The following is a 19,576-nucleotide window of genomic DNA, read 5'->3' as shown; positions in this document are numbered from 1 at the left end:
GTGGAATTCTGATGCACTGTTTGGAGCGGGAGAGTTTGAAACCAGAATTCAGCATGCAGAAGCCAAGTTTCCAGTTGGTAATTTTGAACAGGTATGCATCTGTGCGTCACAAGCATGGGAGAGACTAACCCCACCCACAGGAGCGGCCTCGGTCCCCATTAACTCGCTTCACCAAGAAACCAATGAATCCCTAGCTAACTTCATTGCCAGGATGTGGTCAAGCTTAGAGAGATTGATTTATAATCCTGAAGTCCGTTTTCTCTTCCTGCGTTCTATTGTCTGGTGTTGGTATCTTCTAATTCTGCTTTTAAAACCCCCTTCTGTTTCATTTGGTTTAAATCCCGCCTGCTTAACACTGCATTCTATTTACATAACCACTGCCGTCTATTTACATAAATCACTTTTACATTTACATAAAGCACCACTTTCCCTCCAGGGCATTGGTGGTTTAGTGGTAGAATTCTCACCTGCTCCACCCCCTCTCCTTGTCACACCCTGATCCTCCCCTTGTCACACCCTGATTTTCACCAGTCACTTTTCTCTCCACCCTCTCTGCGTCACATCCTGTTCCCACCCTACTGGGCTAGCATATTTATAAGGACAAGATTGTTTGCAGTTGTTAGTTTAGCTTAGCTCGGCTTAGATTGTGCTGCGTCCTGCATGAATAGATACTGCCTACAGCTCAACCATGAGTCCCTGGTGGTCTGTTACCCGCCCATGCCCGTGAAGGCAGCCCGGCGAAAACGACAGTCTGGGATGGCATGATTCCAGAATTCTGTCAGGCATGCCTCAGTCTTAAACACCAACACCCAGATAATTGGATTTTAGCGACACAGGAACTTAGATCAGGCTCTTATGAGGCACCCATTATGACACAGGCTTATGCAGTTACCTCACATAAGCAAAACAGGGCCTGCTTTCAGTGTGGTTGCCAAGGGCATTGGCGTAACCAATGTCCAGATAAGCCGCAACCACGCCTCCAGTCAGGACAACCCCGGCTCCAGTCAGGACAACCCCGCCTCCAGTCAGGACAACCCCGCCTCCACTCAGGGCAACCACGGCTCCAGTCAGGGCAACCACGGCTCCAGTCAGGGCAACCACGGCTCCAGTCAGGGCAACCCCGCCTCCAGTCAGGGCAACCACGGCTCCAGTCAGGACAACCACGGCTCCAGTCAGGACAACCACGGCTACAGTCAGGACAACCGCGGCTCCAGTCAGGGCAACCACGCCTCCAGTCAGGGCAAGCACGCCTCCAGTCAGGGCAACCACGGCTCCAGTCAGGAGAACCCTGCCTCCAGTCAGGGCAACCACGGCTCCAGTCAGGGAGCCAGAGACCACGAACACCTTGTCCTAGATGTCAGAAAGGTTTTCATTGGAAGAGAGATTGTTGGTCCATGTTTCATAAAGATGGCACACCCCTGAATGGTACAAATTCGGGGCCTGAGATTTTGTGGACCACTCCCTACTATGACAGTAAAGATTGGCAATATTCCTTTTAAATTTTTGATTAACACGGGGGCAGAAGAGATTATTTTAAGGTAAGCAGAGGTTCCCCAAAATTGGGAACTCCTCCCAGGACCCCGTTTACACGGAGTTTGAGGGTTGACCCAAGCCTTTCTCACACGAGATTCGCTCATGTGGGAAGACCCTGAAGGGACTACCAGACACTTCCGCCCTTTGGTAGCTGATATTAGCACCAACCTACAGGGCAGGGATCTTCTGGAATGTCTTGATGTTAGGATATCCACAGACGCCTCTGCAGAGCGTAACACTCGTTCCTGCGAGACCAGGTCTAATCAGCACCCCCAATACTAAATGCCACTGTTCGTAGCCAAACACCCTGCTTAAGCTGGCTTTCTAATGAGCCTGTCTGGTTGGAACAGTGGCCTTTGCCTAGGGATAAACTAGAAATTTTAAAAGAGCTCGTCCGAGAGCAATTGTCCTTGGGACACATTCGTCATTCTCGAAGCCCATGGAATACTCCTGTCTTTGTGATTAAAAAGCGCTCGGGAAAATGGCGCCTCCTCCAAGATCTCCATGCAGTAAATAAAACCATGCAGGTCTGGGGCTCCCCCCAAAGGGGTTTGCCTCTTGCTTCTGCAATTCCCACGGGAATTCCAATCATAGCTATTGATATACAAGATTGTTTTTTCTCTATCCCCTTGCATCCGCGAGATTGTAAACGTTTTGCCTTCTCTGTTCCTTCTATTAATAACGCCAGCCCTGCTGACAGATTTGAATGGGTGGTGCTGCCCCAGGGCGTGGTCAATAGTCCTACAATTTGTCAGGAGGCTGTTAAATCTGCCCTTTTTCCATATATCCATAAGGGCCTTAATGTTTTTCATTACATGGATGACGTATTAATATAGGGAAAATTAGATACAGATCTCTGTGCCCAACGTGATGTTCTCATTCCTGCCTTAAAGAAAAGCGGCCTTAATGTAGCTCCTGAGAAGATACAGCTAATTCCTCCAATATCTTTTTTAGGTTCAGAGATTTCTCTAATGCAAATTCGTCCTTTAAAACCTAGTGTTACTTTTCCTCCTAACCTTACTCTTGCTTCTTTACAAAGTTTTCTTGGAAATTTAAATTGGCTTAAGCAGTATCTTTATCTGCCTACTAGCTGCCTCCAACCACTGTTTGACCTGTTAAAAGGAAACAAACAGCCCTCCTCAAAATGTAGGTTAACTCCCGAGGCCTCCTTGGCACTGGAAAGGGTTAACCAGGCCCTCCAGGACATGCACCTTGTTCGATTCTCCCCCTCCTCTCCGGTAAACCTTCTAATCTTTAACTCTACGCCCACAGTAGTAGGGGCATTGTGGCAAGACCATGGGGTTCTCGAATGGCTTCACATGCCAGTAGGAGGAGCTCCAAGACTCCTCACTGAGATAGATGCGTTAGCATTCATGGTTCGCCAAAGAAGAAACAGATCGGTGCAAGTCTTAGGAAGGGAACCGGATTTAATTATTCTTCCATTTTCTCTCACAGATACAGAGTGGCTCATACGCCATCATTCTCGCTTTGCCATAAGTTTCACGGGGTTTCCAGGACAAATAGATAACCATTTTCCCTCTAATAAATTGATAGCTTCTTTACCTCTTCTGCCTCTACTAGCACCTAAACTTTTCTCTCGAGATCCCATCCCCTCTGCTCCTACAATCTTTACTGATGGCGGAAAAAAGGGAGCTGCTGCCCTTATATATTACCCAGACAAACAATCTCCTAAACCTCTCTTTACTGAGCTTCCTGAGAATTCCCCTCAGTACAAAGAACTTTATGCTGTTTTCCTTGCATTAAAATCTGTACCAGAATCCTTCAACCTTTTTTCTGGCAGTGTGTATACTGTTAACTTACTTCCATGGCTTGCTCGTTCGTATGTGAAAATTGATGACAACCCACTTTCCCCTCTCTTGATTCAAATCGCCTCTATGCTCTCTTCTCGAACCCAACCACTGTATATTCAACACCTTCGTTCCCACAGCCCTCTTCCTGGTTCCCTGTCCGAAGGGAATGCTGCAGCTGACCGCCTTGCCTCCACAGGAACTTTCCCAGTCTCTGTCTCTGATCCTGCTGACTTTCATTCCCTAACCCATGTTAATCTTAAAGGCCTTCGAGCTCGATTTCCTGATGTTCCGTTACCACAGTTAAAACATATCCTAGCTACATGCTCTTCCTGTGCAAGTCTCATAAAAACACCTGCTATTCAGACTCTTGGTGTTAACCCCCGAGGCTTAAAAGCCAATGCTCTTTGGCAAATCGATGTCACCCACATACCAAACTTTGGCAAACAAAAATATGTGTTCGTCTCAATTGATACCTTTTCTAAATTTATGTGGGCAACAGCTCAGACAGGAGAAAGCTCTAAAAAGCTTATAGGCTATATGCTCTCCTGTTTTGCTGTAATGGGCTTACCTCCTCTTCAACTGAAAACTGACAATGAGCCTATGTTAACCAGCAAACAATTTAAAGATTTTTGTTCCCTCTGGAACATTACTCATACCACAGGCATTCCCTATAATCCACAGGGACAAGGCATTGTCGAAAGGCCCATCAAACCCTTAAGGCTCAATTAAATAAAGATAAAGGAGGAATGTACCCCCCCAATATCCAGCTAGCAAAAGCCTTAACTACGTTAAATCTCTTTAATATTTACAATAACTTGGACCTATCTCCTATTATTCTTCACTGGCAAACACCATCTACCCTCCCAGCTACTAAGGTCAAACGGAAAGACCCACCTGATAAAATTTGGAAAGGGCCTGACCTCTTACTGACCGTGGGGAGGGGTTGCGCATGTGTTTTTCCACATAATTACTCAAAACCTCTCTGGCTTCCTGCCCGCCATGTCTGGCAATACCCGCATGATGGCGCTGCTATCCCTGAGGAACAAGAAAAACTGCAAGAGGACTGGATGCAGGATGTACCCCAGGACCCGTAATACGACATGGCGGAATCTGAAAAAATTGGCTCACAGAGCCCTCTCTCCTACCCCTTCTCTGAATGTCTCATGCTATGACTGGCCAGTTGTGTTTTGTGAGTGTGTTAAATGACCAAAAATTTTTGTGTGACCCATTTTGCTCAGAGTACTCTGAAACTTAATTGAATTTATATAAAAATGCTGTATGCAGCTAAAGTTTCTGGAGACATCCAGAAACATTCCAAAGAAATTTTTTTCCTCTCTTTTGATTTTTCCTATATAAGTCTTGGTATATAAGTGCTTAGTCTTAAATTGTGTGAGTAAAGACAGATCTAAATTTGTTTTTTAAATGATACGTTTTCATAAAAGTTTTTCTCCTCCTGTGTGTTATAACTAAATGTTTATGGGTATGCTTCAAGTTTGGTAAACACTAACTTAACGGTTAAAGTGTAACCTTGAAGCTACATTATTATCAGGCAAGGTAAAATTAATTTGCTAAAAGTAACTATTTAAGGTGAAAGTCTAAATGTTTAACGTGACAATACATTCCCAAAACTAAAATACAAATTCTCTATACAAGACACTTTTGAAGGGCCCCAAAAAGTGCCCTGTAAGCTATCTTGTGGAAATTAATCCACAACAGATCTGGCATCAATCTGGCACTGTAAATATTAAAACCATTGTCACTAACATGCATTAACTCTCTAAGTAACCTGAGTCTGTTTATAGTCCAAAGTAAAAATGGTTAAAAAATCAATATATATTTTAACTAAAATTGGTGTAAAGATCCTGCTGTCGAGACTGCTACAGGTCACATTAGATGACCTTTTAACAAAATTATAAAGATACTTAAACCAATTATAATCATTGAATCATCAATTATAGTAAACTTCTAACTTGTTAACAAGTTTTGTTTTTTTTTTCACAAGTAACTGACTACAACTATGTCAAAGCCTTCACATGAAGAAGCATCTGCTTATATGGTAAGGTATTAAACTATAAGAAGTTCCTCCATACACAACTTGTGTGAATTAACAACATTCACATATTCTTCTACACTTAACTGGTGTATCTCGTCTTGCTACTATAGGCCTGCCTTTGCCAGCCAACAATTTCAAGATGTTTCCCTTTATAACATCACCCATGCTGCAGACATCCCTTACTACCCCCAAAGACAAATGGTTGTTGAGAAGGCCCGCCAAACACCTAGGCCCAATTAAGTAAAAAAAGAAAGATACATCCCCCAATACTCAGTTGGCTAAGGCACCAAACATCTTTTTCTATAAAAAATTCAAATCAGATGCCCTGCTAACCACGAGAAGCAGATTGTGTGTGTTTCTTTCACAGGAATCCTGGGAAAAACCATCTGGACCCCTGCACACTCTGACATCGCCCACTAGACGGCACGACTACAGTGATACACCCCCCGAAACCCTAGATGTCACCTGACGCGATCTGAAGAACCTGATTCACAGACTCCAAGGACAGAACTTTCTTACTGCCTGTCTGCCTTTCCTGCTTCTGCTTTGCCTGTCACGTTTTGGCAGTTCCAGTCCACTCTCTACAGTAAAGGAAAATTCCGGTGGCTGACCTTCCCCATAGAGATGACGTGCAGCGTTTCATCCCCTGGCATTTCTCCTGGTCATCTGCATTGGACTGAGACTTCTATCGGACTTGCTGGTATACCCTTTGGACACTTTACACAATTTTACAGCAGCTTCGTTCCCTTCACGCTGCTGGTTTGTCAAAGACTGACCCACAGTAGTTCATGAACTTTGCAGCCTGTTGCCTTGAGAGCTATACAACGCCAAATAGCCCCTCCGCTTGGCAGGCCACGCCCTTCCACCTGCAGGTCCTGTCCTTTGATGCAAGAAACACCCTCCCATTACTGAGTCCTGCCCTTTGAGGCAGGAAGCGCCCCCTCATTACAAAGCCTCGCCCCCCCCAGGGGCAGGAGATGCCTCCAGAGGCAGAACCCCCCACCTCATTACTAATCCCTGCCCCAGAGGCAGCGGACACCCCCAGAGACAGGGAACGTTCCTTTGCGCACCAAGCCTCCCCTTGGCATCACACTGGCTCTTACTGCTCCCCTACTTGTCCCTTCCTGTTTTGTTTTATCATTCAGGTTTATGCCCAAAAGGTTTCTGTTCACCCCTACACCACTATTCCTCTGTCACAGATAGTCTTTTACAGATATTAAACCATCTTAATGCAATGACATGATAGATAGGGAAAGATGTAAAAAAAATTGTGAGATGGTGGAGCCTGGCAGAGCTTAACCTATGAGTCCCTCCAGGTAAGTCTCTCTCTCTACATGAATCTCACAAGGTTGGCGGCCATGTAAGTCTTCCCTCCCCCACAAAAAGGTCCTACATCTCCCCACCTGAGCACAGCATTCCTTAAAAACATTTAAGCCTGCTCCACTCTATATTTCCTATACTGTGTCCATTAGATATAAAGGAAAAGGGGAGATGCTGGGGAATTATGGAGATGCAGTCACATCTGCCAAGCTGTCCTCTCAGGCTCTGCCACTTCCCACGATAGTCTCACAGTGCCTTTCTCAACCAATCCTGTCCCGACACCTCACTCCTGGTTGTTGCCCTAAAAAGCCCTTCTCCTCCCGCCCGTCTCTCTTGCCTGCTCTTCACATTGGTGATTAGACGCAGGGGAGGGGGTCTGGAAGGTGGCCATTTTTGCTAACCCAACTCTGAGGTGCCCGTGCAAATAAAGATTTGTGTTCCCTCTTCGCTCTGGATCTCCTCTCTTCTCTGCGGTGCAGCCCGACACAGCCCGAAGCCCCTGGATGTCTGGGGGGCTCCATGAGGGCTGTCTCTCCCTGTCTCTGTCTCCAGCAGTGATGCCCAGAGACAATGGTGATGAAAGAGCAAAGATAAACGAACCAAGCCCTGGGGATAGTGATGGTGGGGAGAGGACAGAGAAGGGGGGGAAACAAGGAGGGAGGAGAGGGGTAGGAAGGGGGTGGGGAGGGGAAGGGAAACAGAACTGGAGATGGGGGACAGGGACAGGCAGGGAGAACGAGGGGGAAGGGGAGGTGAGGGAGGGTGATGGGGAGAGGGGAATGGGGACGGGGACAGGGCTGGGCGGGGGGTGAGGCCGAGTGCCCAAGGGCTGCTGCCCCCACAGCCGGGAGCACCCCCTTGTCCTTGCTCCCATGGTACCATGGGTGTGGGTGCCCGAGGGTGTGAGCCACAGGCTCTTGGCACCAGGTGGCGGGACCCCAGCGCCCACTTGGCAGGGCTGCATCCCGGCCTCACTCAGACCCGCCCCCCAATTCCACACACCATAGCTCACCCAGGGGCACACGCGTGCACACGTCTCGCAGAGGTCGGGGTCAGGTGACAGAGCTGTCCCTAAGGACGCCCCCTGGGACGTGGCCCTGAAGGGGGCAGGCTGAGGCAGGGCCCAGGCGCCGTGGACGTTAGGACAGCCCGTCACCCTGCGCAAGGTTCCATGTTCAAGCCCCAATCCCCACCTGGAGGGGGAAGCTTCTCTCTGTCCCTCACCCATCCTATCAAATAAAACCCAAAAGATAAAAATGGCCGCCGGGGGCTACGGACTCCGGGCACCAGCACCAACCCCGCGGCAGTGGACAGTCAGAGGCCCTGGCCCAAGCAGGGCTCTGAGCGCCAGCGTGCAGTGGGCAGAGCACCAAGCTGAGGCCGAGCCCAGCCCCCCACACTCCCCGAGTCGCAGGAGCTGTGAAAGAGACGGAAACGGTGGCGGCACCGGCACCTCACAGGAGCCCCACGGTGCCACCCTCAAGCCCCCGCCCTGTGGGCAGGCTTCCTGGGCCGTAGGTGACACCTGTCCCGGCCAGGACGGCGCAAGTGGCCCGGGAAGGGGGTCCACTGGGCAGTCAGCACCCTCAGGGGGAGGACAAGATGGGGCAAGCTGGGGGCCGGGACAGGGGGGTGACGTCAGCCCGTTGGTGGACGCCGTGTCCTCGGAGCCGCTGGGAGTCAGAGGCTGATGGCCAGCGGGGGGACGAGAGGACGGTCAGGCGCTGGATTCAGCGTAATCAAGGGAGTCTGACCCAGGGACTGTGGCCACAGGGACGGTTATGGGGACCCCAGACAGGGCAGTGAGGGGGCTGCCCACTCCCGCTCGGTGAGATCCTGGGCAGCTCTGGGCCCTCGAACCCAGCGCCCCACAGCACCCAGACAGGTCGGCTGAGTCCCAGGCCGTGCCCACACCCGACACCCACAGCACTAAACACAGCACCCACAGCATGGAAGGAATCAGGGTGGCCTGGTGCTCACTGAGGGACCAACCCAACCCAGCTGCCTCAGCCCCATGCCAGCATGGGGTCGCGCCCTCTGCCCCTCTGAATCTTTATTTACTAGACAGAAATAGAGGGGAAGGGGAGACCCCTGCAGCCCTGCCTCTCCACTCGTTAAAACTTCCCCCTACAGGTGAGGAGCGGGGGTTCGAACCCGGGGCCTTGAGCCCGGCCGCCTGGCCACCAGCACCACGCCTCACGGCAGCCAGCCTACAAAGAGCCAGGACGGCCCGGCACCCGTGTGTGCCCGTGCTGGGGGGCGCCCTGGACGGGGTCTGTCTCTCATGGGGTAGGAACATGGCCACAGCGAGCCCCGGGGGGACAGAACTCCGGGAGGGGCCAGGTGGGCAGTGCAGAGGGCAGGGCTCAGTCCTGGGAGTCCAGGAGTCCCGGGTTCGAGGCCAGTGCATGCGCTTCACAGCAGCAGACAGGGCGAGGGCAGCATGGGAATAAAGACAAGCAGAGAACAGCGGCCGGGGTCAGCTCAGTGGGCAGAGCACAGGCTGGCAGGTGGGGCCGGGTCTGACCCGCGCGTGTGCGGGAAGCCCCCGCCTCCCTCACGTGACGCACGGGACTGTGGAACCCTCACGGGTGAGGATTCTAAGGTTTTCCACACAGGTGCGAGTTCCCCACTCCCTCCAAGAGCCTGCTCCCCTTCCAACTCATGGGGGAGGAGGAGGGCTAGGGGAGGGGGAGAGGGAGGAGGGAGCCTGGGGGAGGGAGGGGGAGAGGGAAGAGAGGAAGGGGAAGGGACGAGGGGGAAAGGGAGGAGGGGGAGGGGGAGCTGGGGGAGGGGGGAGAGGAGGAGGAGAGGGAGAAGGGGAGAGGGAGGAGGGAGCCTGGGGGAGGGAGGGGAGGAGGTGGAGAGAGGAAGTAGGAGGGGAGAGGGAGGAGGGGAGGGGGAGTGGAGAGGGAAGCTGGGGGGTGCACCTGCCACGGAGTGGCCCCTGTGGGCTCCTCACCGCTAAGCTGTGTCCCCAGTGTGGCCACGGGAGGGAGGAGTCCCTGAGGGGCAGCCAGTCAAAGCTCCACAGGTGTGAACAGGTGGGGGGAGGGGCAGCCAGCCCTGCTGAGGATGGGAGGATGGCGATGGCCCCCAGGGCTTGCAGGACACAGCCTCCCTCAGTCCTGTCCCTTCCCCTCCCCTCCTTTCTGGCTCCTCCGGCCCCCTGCCCTCCACTCTGTTCCAACCCCTCCCGTCCCCTCTCCGGCAGAGGACAGAGGAGCCTGGCCGCCCGTCCCCCAGAGCCACTCGGGATGGCACCGTGTCTCGCTGTCCACACCCACATCCCCGACCCCACCACACGCACTGTGCTCGCCACGAGCCGGCCTCAAGCCCACCTGGACTGACGACCAGCGCAGCGCAGCGCAAGGCCAGGCGCCGTCCTCGGGGTCCTCACCCTCCCGGAGCGCCGTGTCCCCCACAGCCGGCCGGGACCCCGGGACCCGGCACGTCCGCACAGGCCACAGGCCCCACTCGGGGAATAATGCACCAAACACGCATCCATTTATTGTCGTTTTCAAAAGCGAATGACAAAAGACCCAATGAACCAACTTTACTTGTTTAAACCTAAGCTTAACGTTACATTTTAGACAATTGTCAAAACTCACTGAACCGCCAGCAATCATGCACAGCTAGGAAACATCCCGACTTATGTTAGACCAGAAATGTGTCCCCATCCGCGTGTCTCATCGTTCGCTACTAAACACGGAAAAACCGAGCTCTGCGGGTGGCCCGCCCGGCGGCTTCACAGCAGGCCGACACACAAGCAGGTCCGTGCTGGCGGCAGCGCAGGCGTTCGCGGCCTCGGATCGCGCCCAGAGAAAGCAAAGTGCGGAAGAGATTTACAACGGTTTCCGAGACAAATGGTCCTATCACGTGGTCCCAAAGATAAACTCAAAGTCTATGACAAGTGGGGCTCCGGTGAGGCTTATAAACACTGAGGCTACAGTCAGACTGAGGCGGGTGCGCCTGGGGTCTTCAGAGAAGCTCCTGCCGTCCTCGCCACGCTGCTGTTAGGCTAGCGGCTACAGCCCGGCTACTTGCTATCCAAGCACAGCAGCTGCTCCTTACCGTTTATCGTCAAGGACTTTAACTGGCCGTCTTCCTCCACCTCCACTCTCTCCTGACCGTTCTCGACGACCCTGCGGGCGGACGGAGGGTTCAGAGCGTGAGTCGTGTGCACGGGAGCCCGGCCGGGGAGGCCAGCGGCTGCCGCCTGTGCAGCTCCAAGCCAAGTCTCCTCGCTCAGAGGCTGCCGTGCGCGGGCCAGGCCGGGCCACCGTGCTGGACGGTGCCCACAAGCGTGCTGGCTAACAGGGGCTGCCCCCCCACCCCACCCCCTGGGCCGGCTCTCAGGCCGCCACCAAGGTAAACCGCTCAGTCCTCACGGCTGTGGAGAAGCTGCTTGGCGCCTCCCCACTAAGACACAGTTTACTGTCAAAGCGCAAGTTCCCAGGCCCGAGCGCCAGGCGAGACACCCAGAGCACATCACACGGGGCGGGCAAGGGGAGGGGCTGCCGCCCGGCCCTGCCCACCATCCCCTCCGTGAAGCCGGACTCGAGACCACGGTACCTCTTTGTGGTGATTTTTCGGCCGTTGACGATTTTCGTGGAGGTGGACACAGACTTGAAGGAGCCCGTCCCCCCACCTCCACCGAATGACGTGGAGGAGAAGGAGGTGATACCGCCCTGGCCCAGGGATCCAAAGGAGCTGAAGCCTGCGGGGGCGGGGAAGAAGTCAGAGCTCCCTGTACTGGGGTCACGGCCACCCGCCCGGCCCTCCCGCCACCCAAGAGGGCCCCCAACCCGGCAGCAGGCCCACGGCCCCCGTCCGAGACCCAGCACTTCAGCAGACGTGCCCACCAGGCCCTGCGCCCCGGGAAGTGGGGGGGCAGTGTGTGTGCGCACGTGCGAGGGCACTCACTACTGAACCCCTCCCTCGACCTGACCGCCCCCACCCCGCAGTGCTGGTGGCACCCCTCAGGGAACACCACCAGACACAGACGCTGAACCCTCACCTCTATGAGTCACCCACAGTGGGCCCATCGGTTGGCCTAAGGTCAGGAGCAACCGCGTTTCCCGTCCCCTCCAGACCCGTCACTGGGCAGCGCACCCCACGTTCTGGGCTCAGCACCCATGTTGTGACATCCCGTGGCCTAGTGGCTCCCGGGCCGGGGAACGAGGGCAGAGCCTTTCATAAGTGAGGTTTAAGATTTGTAAAGAGGCGGCATGTGGGGGCTGGGCGTCAGCTTGCCCAGCACAGCGCACACGTGAGAGGCCCTGGGTTCGATCCTCAGCCCTGGGAGCATCACAAGTGGCGGGTGGTGCTGCAGTGCCTTCCTCCTTCCCCTCTTCTCACTCACTCACTCAGATAAACCCACACATGGTGGGGTGGAGAAGGCAGGGGCTGCGCACTGAGACCCAGCAGTGACCCCAGAGGTGAAAACGTGACTTCCTGCTCAGCACACACGCTTACTCGCACACACACTCGCACACACACTCGCGCACACACACACTGGCGCGCACACTTAACTCGCGCGCGCACACAGACACTTGCGCACATGTTTACTCGAGCACACGCACCTCAGCTGGTCTGAACGCTCTGCCTTCCTCTCCCTCCCCCTTCGTGTTCTGAGCAGCTGAGGAGAACTTCAGGGGACAGACCTTCAGGGGTGGCCCTGAGGGGGAGTCTAAGCACAGGCACGTACCTTGATCGAAGGCAGAAAATCCCCCTCCAAAAGACGGGAACCCGCCAAAGGTGGAGAAAAACGAGCCCGCTCCTCCTCGGTTCCTGCTGCTGCGGGGTCCCCGCCGCCCGCCGAAGAAGTCCTCGAAGGGGTCTTCTGCAGACAAGCAGAGAGGGCCTTGGCGCCTGCGGCGGGGCTCCCGGTGCCAACCCCGGTCCGGAGCGACTCCAGTGCCCGGCACGGGAGGAACGTTCCAGCCGGCCCCTCGCGGGACAGACCCCAGACCGGGCGGCCGGGCACTCAGGACCCGAGGAAGGGCCGGCCGAGGCCGAGACCGACTCTGAGCTAGTGCACTGGCAGAAATGGCCCACGGCCCCGGGGCGACCCCCGGGGACCCCGGCCCTGAGCTCCAACCAATGGGGCGACATCTACAGCACTGAGCGGACACAGGAGCAGTCACTCCTCTGAGGCGAGCAGGCCCGAGCTGTCTCCAGGGATGGGGGTGGGGAGCAGGGGTGCAGGCAGAGTCCAGGCCACCTTCAGAGACACGAGTCTGTCACCTGACGGGACGAGCATGGCGAGGGAGCTCCCATAAGCAGCTCGGCCCATGAGGGAACTGCTGAGTGGACACCTCGGCCAGCTGCGAAGCTCGCGCGGGGGTTAGGGGGATGGAAGGACTTTCTGGAAGACCGGTGGTTGCTGGTGGACGTGGGGCCCGGGCCAGCAGGCAGAGCCGAGAGGACCCCCAACGCAACGCAACCCAAATCCACCCGTCACAGCAAAGCTCCGGGCGGTTCCTGCCGCCCAGGTGTGTGTGGGGTCAGACGACCCCCAGGACCTCCCCATGGCATCCAGTCGGCCGGTGATCACAGCTCACGGGCGCCCCACCCCGGGCATCTCCCCTGGCGTCCTGCGAGCAAAGCTGCATGAGCCGCACGGGGGCTGAGGAGAGGTGCTGACCCCGGCACGAGGCACCCCTGTCGACAGCTCCACAGCCCGCGTCACCTGGCCCCAGCCCAGCCCAGCCCAGCCGCCGACAGCCCCCAGCACGGAGCAACCAGGAGCAAGACCTCGCTGCGGGGACCAGACATGCAGATCCACGGCGCCCGTGGAGGGCCAGAGTGGGACCCGCTGTTGCTCACAAGCAGACAGACTTCCGTGGAGGAAGAAGCCTGCTACTCAACCGCAGCCCCAATGGTGCAAGGTGAAGGGCAGGCCCGGTGAGGACGCCAGTGCCCACCTTCATGCATGGCACCGCACAGCTGCTGGCCCTGTGCCCGTCCAGAGCCTCTGCCCTGAGGACCCTGGCCCGTGTGCGCCAGAGGGCAGCGCCTAAGGTCCCGGGCACCACAGGGATGGTGGCACCAGGCGGCATCTCTATCTGGGGAGGAAAACGGGGAGAAAGAACGAAAGAGGAATAGAAAGCCAGAACACCAAAACCTTGGTCTGGAGGCCCGGGCTTCTCTGCTGCCCGGGCTTCTCTGCTGTCTGTCTGTCTGGGCGTGTACATGCATATAAATAAGACTGGCTGGAGCCTGCAGCCCTGGCAGCAGCAAGGAACACAGCCTAAGGGGGGGGGCTACAGAGGTCTAGGGGGGCCTGGGGGCCTAGAAGGGGTTGGGGTTCTAAGAAGGGTTGGGGGGCCTAGAATGGCCCGTGGCACCGGACACAGCCCACGGCCGGGCCCAGGCCTGAAGGGGAAGTGCATCCCAGGACGGCCCAGGAACTCAGCGCTGGGGTGGGAGACAGCAACGTGGTGGTGCAAAGCCTTTCCTGGCTGAGGCCCGGAGGCCCTGGTTCAATCCCCACCCCTGAAGAGTGTGGAGCGCGGCAGGGGGAGGGTCGGGCACGGGGGAGCGCCGCCCACGGGCTGGGCCGCCCTCGGCACCTGGGGCCTGGGCAGAGCCGGGGCTCCAGCCTGGCGCTCTGACCTTAGTCTCTGGTGGACACTGCCCTGCGGTCACTGGCCATGGACCGTCCACAGACCCGGCCGTTGGGGACAGCGCGCAGCAGCAGGGGCCTTCCACCCGCCCGGGGCAAGGCCCGCAACACCACAGAGGCCGGGGAGCCGGGAGAGAGCGAGGGCCCAGCACGAGGTCACAGGGGGCCTTTATTCCAGGAAGCTGGGGTCCCGGGGCCCACGCCCAGCAGCTGCTCATCCTCCTCGCTGAGCGCGGCATCCGCGTCTGCGTCCTCGCCCGACAGGCCCTCCAACTCCTCGCTGGGCAGCTCGCCCCAGCCCCGACTGCCACGGCCACTGGCCTCCTCGTCACTGAAGAGCTCGAGCTCCTCGCTGGAGATGACGTCCAGGGGCCCGCTGTCCCCGCCATAGTCACTGGGGCTGTCCCCGCCACTCAGGCTGTCCCCGCCATTGTCACTGGGGCTGTCCCCGCCACTCAAGCTCTCCCCGCCATTGTCACTGGGGCTGTCCCCGCCACTCAGGCTCTCCCCGCCATTGTCACTGGGGCTGTCCCCGCCACTCAGGCTGTCCCCGCCATTGTCACTGGGGCTGTCCTGTAGGGTCTCCTCACAGCCCAGCACCTCCAGTTCCTCGCTAGGCTCCAGTTCCTCACTCGTCGCCTCCTCGAACCCTGGAGAGCAAAGTCGTGCTCACCCCGGGCCGGTCCGGGCACCCCCACTCTGCACAGGGACCTGACTTCACTGCACTGGGGGCTCCTGGGCTGCCGGGAGGGGGGGGCTGGGCCTCCCCTGCACCCACACCACCTGCCCTGCACCCAGACTCACATCTCCTGCACCCACAGACTCACATCTCCTACACCCAGTACCACGTGCCCTGCACCCACAGACTCACATCCCCTGCACCCAGACTCACATCTCCTGCACCCAGTACCTCCTCCCCTGCACCCAGACTCACATCTCCTGCACCCAGTACCACGTGCCCTGCACCCACAGACTCACATCCCCTGCACCCAGACTCACATCTCCTGCACCCAGTACCTCCTCCCCTGTACCCACAGACTCACATCTCCTGCACCCAGTACCTCCTGCCCTGCACCCTCAGACTCACATCTCCTGCACCCAGTACCTCCTCCCCTGCACCCACAGACTCACATCCCCTGCACCCAGTACCTCCTCCCCTGCACCCAAACTCACATCCCCTGCACCCAGTATCTCCTGCCCTGCACCCTCAGACTCACATCTCCTACACCCAGTACCTCCTGCCCTGCACCCTCAGACTCACATCTCCTGCACCCAGTACCACCTGCCCTGCACCCACAGACTCACATCCCCTGCACCCAGTACCACCTGCCCTGCACCCTCAGACTCACATCTCCTGCACCCAGTACCTCCTGCCCTGCACCCAGACTCACATCTCCTGCACCTGCACCCAGTACCACCACCCCTGTACCGACTCACATCCCCTGCACCCAGTACCTCCTGCCCTGCACCCACAGACTCACATCCCCTGCACCCAGTACCACATCCCCTGCACCCAGTACCTCCTGCCCTGCACCCATAGACTCACATCCCCTGCACCCAGTACCACATCCCCTGCACTCAGACTCACATCTCCTGCACCCAGTACCACATCCCCTGCACCCAGACTCACATCTCCTGCACCTGCACCCAGTACCACCACCCCTGCACCCAGACTCACATCTCCTGCACCCAGTACCACGTGCCCTGCACCCAAAGACTCACATCCCCTGCACCCACAGACTCACATCTCCGGCACCCAGTACCACCTGCCCTGCACCCAGACTCACATCTCCGGCACCCAGTACCACCTGCCCTGCACCCACACCCCCTCACAGGAGCAGCAGGGTGCTCCAGGGGTCAGCTGGCAGCCCAACCCAGCAGGGAGGCACCACAGGAGTGGATCTAGTCTGGGTGCCCACATGGGTGCCACTAGGGAGGATGCACCGCGGGGGCTGAGGAGCGGGGTGAGCGTGGGCCTGCCCCTAGCAGCCCAGCCGGCACCCGTCTCTCCGGGAAGCAGCGGAGCCTGTCTGGAGCATGCCGCCAGCCCACGGGGCACTCACTCGGGTCTGCGCCAGGGGGCGGCACGGTCTCGTACACGCAGCAGCCTCGCGGCGGCCTCCTCTCCTGGGTGCAAAGCCCAAGGGCCCGGAAGTGGAAGCCGCCTACAACACCTGGGGACGGGCGTGGGCAGCAGCGTCACCCCAGCGTCACCCAGGCTGCGTGGCACCCGGCCTGGCCGCCCACCGCACCTCCCTCCACGAGCCACAGCGAGCAGCCCTTCCGGCTCCTCTGAAGGCCGGACGCCGCTCTGCGCCCCCCTATGCCCCTCTCCCAGAGAAGCGCCAGCCAGAAGTCCCCCAGGCGAGGCCCAGCTACACCTCCAGGCGCTTCACAGGCGGGAGGCCGGTGCTCACGGGGCTACCCGGCCCTGCCGACCCAGAGCGGGCACCCGCAGCCGCCCCTCAGAGGCTCCTCGCCCGGCAACGCCAGCAGAGCCGAGCAGACAGGTGCAGGCTCCCTCTTCTCACACCGAGACACGGTGAGCGAGGCTGTGGGCGTCTGCACTCGAGGCCCCACCGTGCGCTCGCACGAGCCTCCTCTCCTGCCGCGCCGACACCCCTTGCCATCGGTGCTTGCTCCAGCTGCCCAGCCTGGGTCGGGGTCCCATCACCCCACGGGAGCTGCCAGGCGCAGGACGAGGCTCGGGCCTCGGGGTGAATGAAGGGTGGCCACAGCCCGAAGGAGCCCCAGGAGCCCTGGCCGGCAGCAGGCGGGCGCAGGGAGGACACGTTCCGGGTCTCCCCGCAGACAGACTGCTGGGGGCCTCCAAGCTCCAGGGCAGCGAGCAGAGACCCGGGCCTGGCCCGTGGAGACCCGGCAGCGGCGTCAGAGCACCTCCACGGAGCGGAGCCGCCGGTGCCACATCACCGAGCCCTCAGCACGGGCAGAAGAGAGGTCTGCGGCGGGGCTGCCCCGTCCCGCACCACTGCCCGGAGAGGGAGACACGGCCACGGAGGCCCCCAGAGGGACGGGACCCGGGCAGGCCCTGCACTGTCCTGCTCCGGGAGGCCAGGCTCCTAAGCCCTGCCGCCGAAGGGCGCCTGCCTGGGCACACACCGGGCACTCACCAAAGAAGTCGAACGAAAACGGGTCCCGTCCTCCAAAAAATTCCCTGAAGACGTCATCTGGGTTCCGGAATGTAAAGCCGAACTCAAACGGACTGTCAAAGTGACTTCCTCCTGCAAGGGGGCGCAGTGGTCAGCGGGGCCAGAAGGGAGGGTGCGCCCTGACATGGGGAGAAGCCGGAGGAGCCCCAGAGCCGGCTCAAGGGCAGTCAGAGCTGTGGGGGTGGCCGTGAGGCCAGCTCTCCAAGACCCCCTCACCCCTCCCAGCCAGCACGAGGCCTGACACCACACGGTGCCGCAGACGGTGGCTGCCGACTTCCGGTTCCCGAGGGGGCCACCCAGTCGCTGTCACTCAGCCAGCTTCCCAGAAGCCCGTCAGGAGCGAGGGGGCGGCCCCCGCAGGGCAGGGCCCATGTTCACCATGAGCGAGAGAGTCTGTGAAAGACCCAGGTGAGCGAGTCAGCTGAGGCGGGGGGCACAGGACCGATGACCCTGCAGGAGCCGCTGGCCTGACAGGCAGCCGCCTTGGTCTCTGCACGGAAGCCATGGCACCGGGAGTAGGCTAGGTCAGCAGCATCTCCCACCGGCCCGCCCGCCCCGCCCGCCCCGGAGCAGTGGGCAGACGCACCTCCACCTCCACCTCCGCTGTTCAGCCCATCTTTGCCGTACTTGTCGTAGATGTCCCGCTTCTTAGCTGAAAACGGAAGAGCAAACGTCAGAAAACCGAGTCCTGTTTCCGAGGTCTTCCCTACTCGTCAGAGAGAAAACCAAACGTCACTCTGACACACCTGCCGCTGGGATCGAACCCAGGACCTCCTGCACGAGGGTCCCACACTACCTATGCACACCGCCCACACCCCCCACACCCCGGCCAGCCCTCAAGTGGTCCAGCACCGCCATGGCGGAGCAGCAGAGGCTGAGGTGACTGCCCCTCACAGGCCCAGCGTCTCAAAGGACGAGGGGAGAGGGGCCTTCCTGCAGCAGCCCGGGCTGGGCCTCTGGGGAGTGTGGAGGGGCAGGGCGGGCAGCCCCCAGGGGATACCCCACGAAGGGAGTGAGAACAAACAGCTGTGGCCGAGAGGTGGCTGGTGGGAGGACCTTGTTCAAGTCCCAGCATCAGGTGCATCAGAGTGCAGACCCTGCTCTCTGTTAGTACACAGAGCTCTGGGGACACCTCACTGAGTGACTGTTAGTACACAGACCTCTGGGGACACCTCACTGAGTGACTGTTAGTACACAGAGCTCTGGGGACACCTCACTGAGTGACTTAGTACACAGAGCTCTGGGGACACCTCACTGAGTGACTGTTAGTACACAGACCTCTGGGGACACCTCACTGAGTGACTGTTAGTACACAGACCTCTGGGGACACCTCACTGATTGACTTAGTACACAGAGCTCTGGGGACACCTCACTGAGTGACTGTTAGTACACAGAGCTCTGGGGTGACACCTCACTGAGTGACTGTTAGTACACAGACAGCTCAGGGGGACACCTCAGAGTGACTGTTAGTACACAGAGCTCTGGGGACACCTCACCGAGTGACTGTTAGTACACAGACCTCTGGGGACACCTCACTGATTGACTTAGTACACAGAGCTCTGGGGACACCTCACTGAGTGACTGTTAGTACACAGAGCTCTGGGGTGACACCTCACTGAGTGACTGTTAGTACACAGACAGCTCAGGGGGACACCTCAGAGTGACTGTTAGTACACAGAGCTCTGGGGACACCTCACCGAGTAACTGTTAGTACACAGGCAGCTCGGGGGGACACCCCACCATAATGCAGCACTACAGGCCCCACTCACCATCTGATAGCACCTCATAAGCCTCGGCTACTTGTTTGAACTTTCTCTCTGCTTCTTCCTTGTTCTCAGGATTTTTATCTGGATGCCACCTCAGTGCCAGTTTCCGGTATCTAGGAGACAGAGTACTGATGACATCTGTGCCAATCTCGTGACCTTCTAGCCGACCAACCCACCAGCCCAGACCAGGCCCCGTCCAACCCGAGAAGGCTGGAGCCCTCGGCGCAGCAGAGGCTGGCCACCAGCACCCTGAGGTGACATCATGCAGCTTTCTCGGCAGCACCCTGAGCAGC

General features: G+C 57.9%; 1 protein-coding gene across 4 annotated transcripts in view; it reads right to left on the bottom strand.

Moving 5' to 3' along the window:
* Positions 1–19,576, bottom strand: part of DNAJB6 (DnaJ heat shock protein family (Hsp40) member B6) — a 38,163-nt gene that overhangs the window by 9,160 nt on the left and 9,427 nt on the right. For 2 of the 4 annotated variants that reach the window (XM_060196859.1, XM_060196861.1), the window contains exons 3-8: positions 19,287–19,396; positions 18,104–18,169; positions 17,479–17,589; positions 12,428–12,562; positions 11,293–11,437; positions 10,792–10,862 (exon numbers count right to left, since the gene is read on the bottom strand). In XM_060196859.1, the coding sequence (XP_060052842.1) occupies positions 10,792–10,862; positions 11,293–11,437; positions 12,428–12,562; positions 17,479–17,589; positions 18,104–18,169; positions 19,287–19,396 (638 nt within the window). Of the gene's footprint in view, positions 1–10,791; positions 10,863–11,292; positions 11,438–12,427; positions 12,563–14,497; positions 14,998–16,410; positions 16,522–17,478; positions 17,590–18,103; positions 18,170–19,286; positions 19,397–19,576 lie in introns of those variants that run through there. The other 2 variants (XM_060196860.1, XM_060196863.1) reach the window with 2 other exon arrangements.

Source organism: Erinaceus europaeus, chromosome 8 (genome assembly GCF_950295315.1).
Source record: "Erinaceus europaeus chromosome 8, mEriEur2.1, whole genome shotgun sequence".
Lineage (NCBI taxonomy): Eukaryota > Metazoa > Chordata > Mammalia > Eulipotyphla > Erinaceidae > Erinaceus > Erinaceus europaeus.
This window is presented reverse-complemented; position numbering and strand designations above follow the sequence as displayed.